This window comes from Anopheles arabiensis, chromosome 2 (genome assembly GCF_016920715.1).
Source record: "Anopheles arabiensis isolate DONGOLA chromosome 2, AaraD3, whole genome shotgun sequence".
In the NCBI taxonomy this organism is placed as follows: Eukaryota; Metazoa; Arthropoda; class Insecta; order Diptera; family Culicidae; genus Anopheles; species Anopheles arabiensis.
The window spans coordinates 39,998,956-40,012,121 of record NC_053517.1 but is presented as its reverse complement, the minus strand read 5'-3'; the positions used below and the strand labels follow the sequence as shown (position 1 = coordinate 40,012,121).

Here is a 13,166-nt window from a genome sequence, read left to right as displayed (position 1 = left end):
TATAAGCATATGCCGTCATATGTCTCGTCAAATTCGTAGCATTTTCTTCTCGACTCGTCGTTTCCCACGTGTGTCGTGTAGTGAGCGAGAGAAGGATAGGAAGATTGAGGGGAAGAGGAGAGAGTACAAGAACAGCGCGCGTTATTACTGATGCGAGGTGGTTCTTCCGATATGGTTTATCCCAAAACAAACCGCCCTCTCCTTCTTTCCTATCTAATTCTCCATCATTTTAAAACGTTTGTGCTGCTTGCTCTTCTCCATACGCGAGCAACCACTGCTTCGTATTCCGTTGTTTTCTGCCTCACGGTGACGCTGTCCGAGTGTAAATATGGCTTCATATTTAAAACTTGAACGAGCGAAACTGAAGACATCACGTCAGCGGCACAACACGTGCTGGATAACAATAGAGTGCGGAGAAGACTAGCTAACGTAATCGATCGGTATCCCATGTGCTACATAGCAAACAGATGCCATGGGAAAGGAAACAAGGCTAAGGCATGAAAGCGCCAAATTTTAGTAACCTAGTGCAGGGCGTCGTCAAAAACTGGCCGGCAATAAGGAAATCCCCACGAACAAGACAGAAATGATTCAGCTAATCCCACTCATACGAGCACGCGGGTGTGTATTTTCGTTAAGAGAAATAATTATGAGAGTAGAATTATTTTACAACATTACACACACAAACACAAACACACACACACACACGCGCGCGACTGCACATGGATACACAGCACACACAACATGATGCCACCCACACTTTACAATCTAAAGAATTATGAAATGAGACACAATAAACAAGCGAACACATTGTGAAAGCTACAAACGCACACGCCACCACCCATACGAGCACGTACAATGCTAAACGCGAAGCACGCGCGCACACACTGGCTCATGCGTACAAACGGCTGATAAGTGCATAAATCCAATCGGATCTTGCTTGAGCATGATGCAAGCCACTTTTATTCCTACAAAAAAGTGCTCCTTCTATGTAATTGTCAAGTGGGTCTTGCTTCCTACTGGACTGGCAAAAACAGAAAGGGACTTTGACGCGCTTGCGTCTATTGCGTAGCGATTGTGTGATGTGAGTGAGTGTGTGCGCGTGCGCGAGTATGTGTCGAGTTCTCAAGTTCTAAAGATTTTACAGAGAAAGGTAATTCAAACGTAGAAACGCGTGTAGTGGAGAACACTACGCTATCGAAGTTGAAATTGTGCAATCATCTTGATCGCTGAAGGGAAGGAACCACTGTGGGCGAGCTTTGGAAGAGATTCAGACACACATTCAGATCGTTTTCGTAGAACCAACACTCAATCCGCAGTAGTAGAGGAAATATTATCACGCTTATGTTTTTTTTAAACACCCCCCCTTGTATCATAGTAATAGGAATAAGTCAGTAACACACATGATGATAATGATGATATGATGATACATTGGTTTGACGCGACACACGTTCGATTGGTTTTTTCAACTTCTTTCCCTTAGCTTCTGTGTGTGTGTATTCAAGGCAAATAAACTATGATGTAGCTACGATTTAGCCGTTACAGCTTTGAGATTCATTTAAGCTTTATTGGCGAATAGTGTCCATAGCTGCGTTTTTTTTTTTAGTATTAGGTATGGATTTCGTCGAGAATGCGCGTAACATCAGCACAGCTTTGGCTGATGGCCACACACTACTGCACACACGGAAAATATTTCTGCAAAAATCATACTAGCCTCTAGTTTAATTAATGTACATATGAATATACAGATATGCTACTTTCATTTTTGGATTTTTTCTACTGTGTGATGAGCTGGTTTCCGCAGTCGTTGTTTTTATTTTGTTTCGCAAAAAAAGAATCGTTTACTCCTTGCTGTTTTGAATTCTATCGTTTTCTCTATTCTCGATCTTTTTTTTTTCTCTTCAGTTCAGTTATACTTGTTCTATCAGTGATGCTCTTTATCAATCATCATCTGTTGTTGTCTTGTTAGTCTACTTAGTTTTTTTTTAAATAAAACGATTGAATTTATTGTTTTAGTGGCGTAAAATCTATCATCACTCGGCGGCTTTTTTTTAGCACAATTCCTTGTTACTTTAGCAATTTCGTAGAACTTTGTTGTGTGTTGTGCTTCACTAAATGTTTTACATGCTTCGGTATGTGATAGTTTTTAATCACGTACAATAAAAATGTAAAAAAAACAATCAATCTTTTCAAATACCCTGCAATATAAATAATTGTAATACGTCTGCAACACAACACTCTAAAAGGGAAACTAATCAACAATTCTTTGACTAGTAGACGGATTATTATTGCCCAATTGATGAACACATTACACAGAAGAAGTGATGAATATCGATTTTATAACACAAAGAAACTGTGAAACCATGCAGTGCAGTGGGCGGTGGGTGGTGGGTGTGCTGATCATTCGAAACCCGTCGTCATAACCGAATGACTGCAATCGATTATCAAACCCCAGGATAACAGTCACACACACATAATCAGCCAACTCACAATAGCGATCATCTTCCAATAGAGAGTATGAATAAAGAGGGAGAGAGAGAGAGAGCTCTACCGTTCGAAAACCAATACGTTTAGTTTGCGATTGTGCGTGTACGTGTTACGTGTGCGTGAAGTGTGTGCGTGTTATGTATTTGGTTTCCTTTTTTGTGTTCTGCTTGAACTTAGTTGTAGGGAGTGCGCGGTGGTTTGCGGAAACACGAATTAGATAATGGAACAGATGAAACACATGGGGATAAATATGAATGGATAAGAAAACAAATCTAATTCGTTTATAAATATACATATATACATATAAAAATATAAAAGTACTATACATATTTGCATATATTTTACTAACAAAAAGTGGAAAGAAAATATAAACAAAAAAACACACACCACCCCAGAAATGCTTATTACGCCGGTACGAACAGTCAACCTAGAAAGGAAAAACTAGAAAGCGAGTGTGCGAATATAAGCCGGATAAATTACTAAAAACTCTTCTAACTGTTAAGCGCAAATTCGACCACTCCGTTTCTTTTGGTCGCACCCAAGGAAGGAATGAGAAATGCTAAAATAGAGAAAACCTATCCCAGGTTAAGATACACAAAAAAGCTAACATAAAAAAACGATGAAAAATCAATGATAATGTATATCAATAGATGTGCATAATTCGGATAAAAAACATAAACACACAAACACACGCTCACACCTTTACTCGATTGTAAAATAGACTATTAAACTACAATGTAACAAACAGATGGCGAAACAATTGAAAGCGCAACTGAGCAGACTATAGGGAAGAAACAGCTATAGCAGCAGCAGCAGTGCGCTTTACAAACCCAATTGGTGTGTAGCATCGAGTATGAAAGTAAAAGCGATCCAATGGAGGAGAAGGATACGTTGTGTAGGGCTTTTCACATTGATTAGTGCTAGGAGTATACACATACACACACACAAAACAGCAAACCAACGGTGCGGAAGTTCAGTAAAAGATCCAACTATTTGTGTAGTGTGCGAGCATAAATTGACGCGCTGCAGCTAAAACGAATGTGAGCGCGCGCCCTCTTCCCGTTTTCCCGAATCTTACTGCTTTTCGCGGGAGCTAGCGATGTTAGCGAAACATACTAACTAATAGCGATAGCAATGGCAGGAAAGGACACTTTTTTCTACGGAGAAATGGAAAACCAATTTCTTAAATACACACACACATACAGACACGCACACATACATGCACGTGATATGGATTGCTAGTTTTGTGTGGTGCAATATTTTACCTACTACATTCAAACACGATTTTCTCATTGTGTTGTGTTAAAAATTGAAAAGTTGGTTTGACCTTTAATATTACTTATTTCCATGGAAAATTCCTTAAATTGTAAAAAAAATATCGTAGTCTCTGATACAATGAAGCTAAATATGCTAACAACAACACCATAATTATAAGGGGAACAAAAAACACACAAAAAACAGCTAAATTAAAGAAGTGGCTCAATCATTATTTTCCGTTAATTACTTTCTTCGACTTGCTTGCTACACGTGGTTAACGATGCGTTGCGTAACTGCGCAGCAACGCTAGTGGCGCAAACTTAAGAATGTAGTACAGGATACGGCTAGGAGGCGTAAGGCAAAAACAAACCCATCAAACAGCCAGGTTCCTTCTGTTAAATTGCATTCACTGTGTGTATGTGTGTGTGTGTGCGTGTCTATTTGTGTGGCTGTGTGTACGGTTTGTCTCGTAACATTTGTACGATCGGTGTTACATTTAAGTTCATGGGACAATAAGTGCACATTTCCTTTCAGAATCGGCGACACGGTGTGTTGAGTTTTAAAACGATTCTTTCTTTTTGTGTAGCATTTAGTTATCAACAATATTATGCGTTTGTGTTTACTCTTGACAACACTTCTTACTTTTTAAGAGGCAGGGGCAGGACTTGGCAGTAGAGTGAGCTATGCATGAATGTGGAAACAAGGGATGATACATATGTTAGCTATTAAGGCCACTAGACAAATTGATACATGTTGTGTTATTATAGTAGAACCCGTAAGACATTTTTACCTGACCTATATACTTGTTTGTTTTTCGTTTTATTTCCTTAATTTGTGTTTGCCCCAATCCTCTGGCCTTGGTTTTCACCTTGTTTAATTGATTCTTCCGTTTCGTACCAGCTGTCGTCGCGTAGGTTTCTCGCGCTCAGTGGTTTCAGTGGTCTCTGCGCGCATCTTAAGAACATCCGGTAACGATTCCCGCCCAGAGCTGTACGGTTTCTGCGCGGATAAAATGATTGCAACGCACCGCTAGGAAAGAAATTCGAATTTAGCCAATCTGTAGCCACATCATGGGACAGGAAACGATCATTTACATAACAACAAGTTGCTTAGTAGGTGAACGATCAATTTTGCTGCTTTTGATCGTCCTATTGCCTAATCCCTTTCTTCGGCTTTAACATCCCCCTTCCCTGTACGTATATTAATGTGTATAAAATTTAAAGTTAAGCTACAAGTAGAACAAGAACAATTCTGCAGCATAAAAATGGATTGAAAAGGTTTCGGAGACTTCTTCTGTTTCCTTTGTTTACGTTTTGGTTGCTGTAGGAAGTAATGTACCACTCTACTGTCGTTAGGACTTCAGGACCTTCGGTTACTTTGATGCTAACAGATTCAACTAACAACAAGCTGTGTGTAGGTGCGTGTGTGTGCGACTCCATCAAGCTAAACCGTTGCAAAGAAGCCATAAATAGAAAAAAACAGAATCCTTATTGTAACAATAACCCATGTGCATGCGAGCTTTTACTTTCTCGTCCTTAAAAAGCTCAATTTGGAGGATAGGTAAACAATCTAGAATCATTTGATTTCCTTTTTACTCACACACGCACACACGCACTCACGCACGATCCAATTTAACCGTGTTATTCGTAATACGACCCATAAATGTCCTCCTAATTGAAGGTGAAAAACTCTACTAAAGTTCCAGTGTGGTCTAATTTAAAATCTTTCTCCTACATAATCGACCTTCGTATTACATGTAATTTATCCTGTGTTTGTGATTTCACGGTGTTATTTACTTGGTGGGCTGAACTACCGTGGAACCACTGTTGCAGGTGTGTCCTACCTTCTCCGCGCAGGCTACTACGTTCGATGGGTTATTAACTGGTGGTAGAATGTGTGTGTATGTGTGTGTGTGGATAAGTCGCCTGTAAACCGAGAAGAGCCAGCAAGAGTCGTAGTAATATCTAGCAGGGGAAATTAACGGAGAAAAAACTATTAAAAAGAAACATAAGGAAACTTATTACACATACAATGCTAGCCAATTGTACGAAAGCGATAAGTATCGGGTAATGAAGGAGGGAGGGGAAAACAAAACATGGAAATAGAAAACATAAAACAGTGTAACGAAATCGAAGATGAAAACAGGAATGCATGGGGAAACGAAGATTAGTTCATCGAAACGTACGTGAACCGCGTTACGGAACAAGTTTTGAAGAGCAGAAAAACAGGGAACAGGGGAAAGACACAGACAGGCCAGGGCCCAACACAGAGAATGAATGCTGTACGACATACCCACTTTATGAGAGAAAATGAGAATGAGTTAACGAAATGTGGAATGCAAGAAAACCAGAAAGCGCAATCGTGCATGTGTCGTGCGTGGTGCGTTGTACGGTGTTGGTGATAAAGCAGTAAAGAACTTTACACCCTGAAAATGTGCACCCGTGTAATGGATATACAACTTCGGAAGGGTAAACAATAAACTGTGAAATAAAACATTTGAAACATGTATTTTGTTTGTTTTAGTTGAGAATTTGTTTCTTTTTTTAAACCAGCTGCTTAATTTGTTTGTAAAAGGTTCTGCTTAACAAATAGGTTTTAAAAGATTCACGCATTCTTACAAGGTTTCATTTATAACAACTTGCTTAAAAGGCTTTTCCCTAGTTTAGCAAGATTGGCCTGACCGTAAGAAGTTTTAATAAACAGATGTTTTGGATACTTAGGATAATTTTTTTAAATACCTACAAATCGCCAAAACTTTGTTCAATCGAAATCGCGTCACAAATAAACAAAGGTTTGTAAGTAACGACGTATTCAAATTGCCAAATGGCTGCGTACGTTGTTTTAGAAGCACAAGTTCAGAGTGACCAGAAATACCGATTGATCTGTATTCCTACCGATTTTTGAAATGCCTACCCGTAATGCAATTGACAGCGATTTGCGAGGGCGCGTGAGGGCTCGCACGCCATACAAATTCACAGCTCCAGAGCCCTCGCATTAAAAAGCTTGCGAGCATAGGCAGGTTTTTCGCCCCTAGTTTTAGCAGTTATAATTATAGCACCCCGAGATCAAGTATAACAGTGCGATTTGTACCATACGAAACCGCTGAATTTTGACATTTTAGGCCCGATTATTAAACACAAATTGTAAAGACAAGTTGTCAAAATCGGAAGATTTGTATTATGACATCCGTTTGTGTTGTGTGTTGGAAAAAAAAATTTGACGAAACTCAAACTCACAAGCATACTGCCAAGATATGTATTATGAAACACAAACGAAAATCCAAATTTGTCAAGCTGCTTTCCGTCAGCTTTTTGTCACGGAAAGGCGCCAATCTCAGATTGTTTGACCGACAAAACACAACAACAGAGTTGTTGCTGTTGCTTTCACGACAAAATATAAGTATTTTATTTCAGAAATAATCAAATTTTATCATTTTAAACAAAAATATGTGTACTGCCATATCCATACAAATGGCGATAAGCTGGATATACTGGTAAAGTGCTGCTGTTTTGGGTTAAGAAGCTGCTGTTATTTCCTTCCTCTGTTGTTGTTCGATGGTAGTCGAAAGATGAAGGGCTCACGCACCCGGTTTGCGTTCAACAGCATTGGATTCCAGCAACTTCTTCAGTGAGTGGCTGCTTCAACAAACAACAGCATAGGCACATGTAATTATCAAATCTAATACTGCATACACTTTTAGTAATAACAAATACTCGGAGGGCTCGATCTCCGCAAGAATTTCAAGGAAAATTTCCTGCGACACACGATTTTTTTCCTTAAATCTGAAATCAACAACCACGAAATGAAAAATGTAACACGGTTTGCACAAATGATCCGTATGCTTAACTCACGCTTGGTTATAAAGCTGTAACGGGTCGAAAACACTTCGAAGCAGTCGGCGCTGTTTTTTTAGATCTACCGTTGTTTCTTCTTCACTGCTGCTATCACTCACGAAGTGGGATAAAATCATTTCGATGTTTTAAACAAGAATTGTTATTTTGATAAACGATCGTGTCTTAAATAAACTTGTTTACGTTTTTTTTATTTTGATTTTGAACATTTTGACACATCGACACAGCTTTAACGAAAGAAATTTTTTAACGAAACTTGTCTGTCACAAGAACGGTTTCAAAATGCATACCTAATTTCCGTTTGTCTTGACGCACTTGTCTTGTGTCATTTCCGTTTGTGTTTAATAATCGGGCCTTTTATTTCGTTAAAATTCAAAAAATTATAAATAATGATCTTTTCGACGAATAACACTGCAAAAAATATAAATTTAAGATTAAAAAATAAATATTGTTTAAAATACCTTAAGATTTCCTCCAGATGATACTACTCGCAACCTTGCGAACTTGCCACCACTGAGAAGAAAATGTGCATCTAAGTCCTTCTTTGGCTTAGAATTTCTAGAACAATTTTCAGATCGACACTTCACGGCCAAGCTACACGTACCGGACGACATCGGACGATGCCATAAAACGTAGGACCGCAGACAAGAGATTCGCGTCGGGCCGGGCCGTGTCGGATCACAGCGGGCCGATTTTGTATGGGATTTGACAGTTGGCGTTAACGGATTTATGGCATCGTCCGATGTCGTCCGGTACATGTAGCTTGGCCGTCAGAAAGACCTTCATTTGTGTAACCGCTGAACCAAATCTAATCTATATCCTAAATAAAGGATGTATATTCTCCCGAGATGGAAATTTCGTTTTGCACATTAGCACTACCCACAAAAACCTCCCCCCCCCTTTCCCCGCTTAACATTTCTTTTTAACTGAGCGTTTCTACATACACCGAGACTGCAGCTGAGAGATGGCTGTGAGAGAATTGACAACCGGTTTCTCACGCAGGTGTGTGTAGAAGCTCCGGAAAGCGCCGAAATGAGACTTTTAAAATGATGTTGAAAAAATCCATTTGAATAGCTAAAATGAAGTCAAAAAGTGTCTTATACTAATAATATAATATTTCTACGATTATTAGACGGCAAAAATGCAAACTATAATTGATCGTTTGCCATAAACTGCCAATTCAAATTTTTCTCTGCTCCATCGTTCTTTGCATGCCGAGGAGATTTCTCTCACCGAAAATGCTGTCAGTCGCTGTCAAAGCATGCTGTCAGATATTTTCTCAGGTGCTTACTCGGTGTATGTAGAAACGCTCACTGAGTTTCGAGTTTTAACCTACCGAAAACGACAAATAAAATTTTGGTGCTCCTACCGAAATCTGTCAAAATAATCTGGCCACACTGTTGACAGATAAACAACAATACGGGCGCAAATAAAAAGGAAGAAGACATTTCTTGCCGACGCCATTAGCGAGCTGGAAGTGTAGTGAAACGCGGACAAAGTTTGTGCCGTGTTATTCGCTACAATCGTGTGTTTTTGGCCGAAATTTCAATATTAAACTGCCTGTACGATGTACGAGAATGAAGAGGGTAAGAAAATTCCATACTTTCTACGCACGATAAACCCCACGTTTTCGATGTGCATTTCACAACACTTTCTCTCCTCCCGGCCCGGACAGACCACTTCGAGGAGGAAGATCCGGAGGAGATTTCGCACGAGCTGTGGCAGGAAGCATGCTGGATCGTGATCAACGCTTACTTCGACGAGAAGGGTCTCGTGCGGCAGCAGCTGGACAGCTTCGACGAGTTCATCCAAATGTCCGTCCAGCGCATCGTCGAGGACTCGCCGGCCATCGAGCTGACGGCCGAAGCGCAACATTCGTCGGGCGAGATCGAAAACCCGACGCGCTACTTGCTCAAATTCGACCAGATCTACCTGTCGAAACCGACGCACTGGGAAAAGGATGGTTCCCCTTCGCCGATGATGCCGAACGAGGCACGCCTACGCAACCTTACCTACTCGGCTCCGCTCTACGTGGACATCACCAAGACGAAGCTGGTCGAGGGCCAGGATCCGGTAGAAACGCAGCATCAGAAAACGTTCATCGGCAAGATTCCGATCATGCTGCGGTCCACGTACTGTCTGCTCTCCCAGCTGACAGATCGTGATTTGACGGAGCTGAACGAGTGTCCCCTCGATCCAGGCGGCTACTTCATCATCAACGGCTCGGAGAAGGTACTGATTGCGCAGGAAAAGATGGCCACCAACACGGTGTACGTGTTCAGCATGAAGGACGGCAAGTACGCGTACAAGACGGAGATCCGGTCCTGTCTGGAGCACAGCTCCCGGCCCACCTCGACGCTGTGGGTGAACATGATGGCACGCGGCGGTCAGAGCATCAAAAAGTCCGCCATCGGCCAGCGCGTGATAGCGATCCTGCCGTACGTGAAGCAGGAGATACCGATCATGATCGTGTTCCGTGCGCTCGGATTCGTCGCCGACCGGGACATCCTCGAGCACATCATTTACGACTTTGACGATCCGGAAATGATGGAGATGGTAAAGCCCTCGCTGGACGAAGCGTTCGTCGTACAGGAGCAGAACGTGGCCCTCAATTTCATCGGAGCGCGCGGTGCTCGGCCCGGCGTCACCAAGGACAAGCGTATCAAGTACGCGAAGGAAATTCTGCAAAAGGAAATGTTGCCCCACGTTGGTGTGTCCGATTTTTGCGAAACCAAGAAGGCGTACTTCCTCGGCTACATGGTACATCGGTTGCTGCTGGCTGCGCTCGGACGCCGCGAACTGGACGATCGTGATCACTACGGCAACAAGCGTCTCGATCTGGCCGGTCCGTTGCTCGCGTTCCTGTTCCGCGGGCTGTTCAAGAACCTGATGAAGGAGGTGCGCATGTACGCACAAAAGTTCATTGATCGCGGAAAGGACTTTAACCTTGAGCTGGCCATCAAGACGAAGATCATTACGGACGGATTGCGCTACTCGTTGGCCACCGGTAACTGGGGCGATCAGAAGAAGGCCCATCAGGCTCGGGCCGGTGTGTCGCAGGTGTTGAATCGCCTGACGTTCGCCTCGACGCTCAGCCATTTGCGGCGCGTCAATTCACCGATCGGGCGTGACGGCAAGTTGGCCAAACCCCGCCAGCTCCACAACACCCTGTGGGGCATGATCTGTCCGGCCGAAACGCCGGAAGGAGCAGCCGTCGGGCTGGTGAAGAACCTGGCGCTCATGGCGTACATTTCGGTCGGTTCTCAGCCGTCTCCGATTCTCGAGTTCTTGGAGGAGTGGTCCATGGAAAACTTGGAAGAAATTGCCCCCTCGGCGATTGCCGACGCGACCAAGATCTTTGTGAACGGTTGCTGGGTCGGCATTCATCGCGATCCGGAGCAGCTGATGGCCACGCTGCGGAAGCTGCGCCGACAGATGGATATTATTGTGTCGGAAGTATCGATGATTCGCGATATCCGCGACCGTGAGATCCGCATCTACACCGATGCAGGTCGCATCTGTCGTCCGCTGCTGATTGTGGAGAATGGATCGCTGCTGCTGCGCAAAAATCACATCGACATGTTGAAGGACCGCGACTACAACAACTACGGCTGGCAGGTGCTGGTTGCTTCCGGTGTGGTGGAGTACATTGACACGCTGGAGGAGGAAACGGTCATGATTGCGATGACACCGTACGATCTGAAACAGGACAAGGAGTACGCCTACTGTACAACCTACACGCACTGCGAGATCCATCCGGCGATGATTTTGGGCGTCTGCGCTTCCATCATCCCGTTCCCGGATCACAACCAGAGTCCGCGTAACACCTACCAAAGCGCTATGGGTAAGCAGGCGATGGGTGTGTACATCACGAACTTCCACGTGCGCATGGACACGCTCGCGCACGTGCTTTACTACCCGATGAAGCCGCTCGTGACGACGCGTTCGATGGAGTATCTTCGGTTCCGTGAGCTGCCGGCCGGTATCAATTCGATCGTGGCCATCCTGTGCTACACGGGCTACAACCAGGAGGACAGCGTTATCCTGAACGCGTCCGCCGTCGAGCGTGGCTTCTTCCGGTCCGTGTTTTACCGCTCGTACAAAGACTCGGAAAGCAAGCGCATCGGCGATCAGGAGGAGCAGTTCGAGAAGCCAAACCGGCAGACGTGCCAGGGCATGCGGAACGCCCTGTACGACAAACTGGACGAGGACGGTATCATTGCGCCGGGGCTGCGTGTGTCCGGAGATGATGTGGTGATTGGCAAAACGATTACCCTGCCGGAAACGGACGACGATCTGGACGGAACCACCAAGCGCTACACCAAGCGAGACGGGTCAACGTTTTTGCGCAACTCCGAGACCGGTATCGTCGATCAGGTGATGCTGACGCTCAACAGCGAGGGCTACAAGTTCTGCAAGATCCGTGTGCGCTCGGTGCGTATCCCGCAGATCGGCGACAAGTTTGCGTCGCGCCACGGACAGAAAGGTACGTGCGGTATACAGTATCGCCAGGAGGACATGCCGTTCACGTGCGAGGGCATTACGCCGGACATCATCATTAATCCGCACGCCATCCCGTCCCGTATGACCATTGGGCATTTGATCGAGTGCATCCAGGGCAAGCTGGGCTCGAACAAGGGCGAAATCGGCGACGCCACGCCGTTCAACGATGCGGTCAATGTGCAGAAGATCTCCACCTTCCTGCAGGAGTACGGCTACCATCTGCGCGGCAACGAGGTCATGTACAATGGGCACACGGGGCGCAAGATTAACGCGCAGGTGTTCCTCGGCCCGACCTACTACCAGCGTCTGAAGCATATGGTGGACGACAAAATCCATTCGCGAGCCCGCGGTCCGGTGCAAATTTTGGTCCGACAGCCCATGGAGGGTCGTGCAAGGGACGGCGGTCTACGTTTCGGTGAGATGGAGCGCGATTGTCAAATTTCGCACGGTGCGGCACAGTTTCTGCGCGAGCGTCTGTTCGAGGTGTCCGACCCGTACCGGATTCACGTGTGCAACTTCTGTGGCCTGATCGCGATCGCCAATCTGCGCAACAACACGTTCGAGTGCAAGGGATGCAAAAATAAGACACAGGTAGGTTGGGAAGGGGGTTGATACTGCGGGACTAACTTATCCGATACTGAACTTTGGGCGTTCTTTTGTACTTTGCAGATATCGCAGGTGAAGCTCCCATACGCGGCAAAGCTCTTATTCCAGGAACTAATGGCAATGAACATTGCACCTCGTTTGATGGTACTATAATAGATATCAATGTCAGGACATAGGCACGCTGGCCGTTTTACACCGGTTGTCAGTGTTATGTGCTGTATACAGTGTATTTTGTTTTTACAATTCTTATAATAAAATAATATTTAAATAAGGTACTTCTAAGGGATTGTTTTATGATTGCGGACAGTCGTACTTACGTTATACTTTTACATCTAAACGGTTTTATGTGGCGTAGATTTCTAATTAATCTAAGACAAAAGGTAGATCATTCGAAAGCTGTGTCATAACATCGCTGAATGGATATGAGGACGCACGTGAAAGACTTTATTCGGGAAGCTGGTAATA

At 44.1% G+C, this 13,166-nt stretch overlaps 1 protein-coding gene across 1 annotated transcript; it reads left to right on the top strand.

Moving 5' to 3' along the window:
• The first annotated feature begins 9,022 nt into the window (after nt 1-9,022).
• LOC120902808 (DNA-directed RNA polymerase II subunit RPB2) lies at nt 9,023-12,976 on the top strand. Its single transcript, XM_040311821.1, has 3 exons — nt 9,023-9,178; nt 9,268-12,686; nt 12,765-12,976. The coding sequence occupies exons 1-3, from the start codon at nt 9,160-9,162 to the stop codon at nt 12,852-12,854; spliced, it is 3,528 nt and encodes a 1,175-aa protein (XP_040167755.1). The 5' UTR covers nt 9,023-9,159; the 3' UTR covers nt 12,855-12,976.
• Nucleotides 12,977-13,166: the final 190 nt, after the last annotated feature.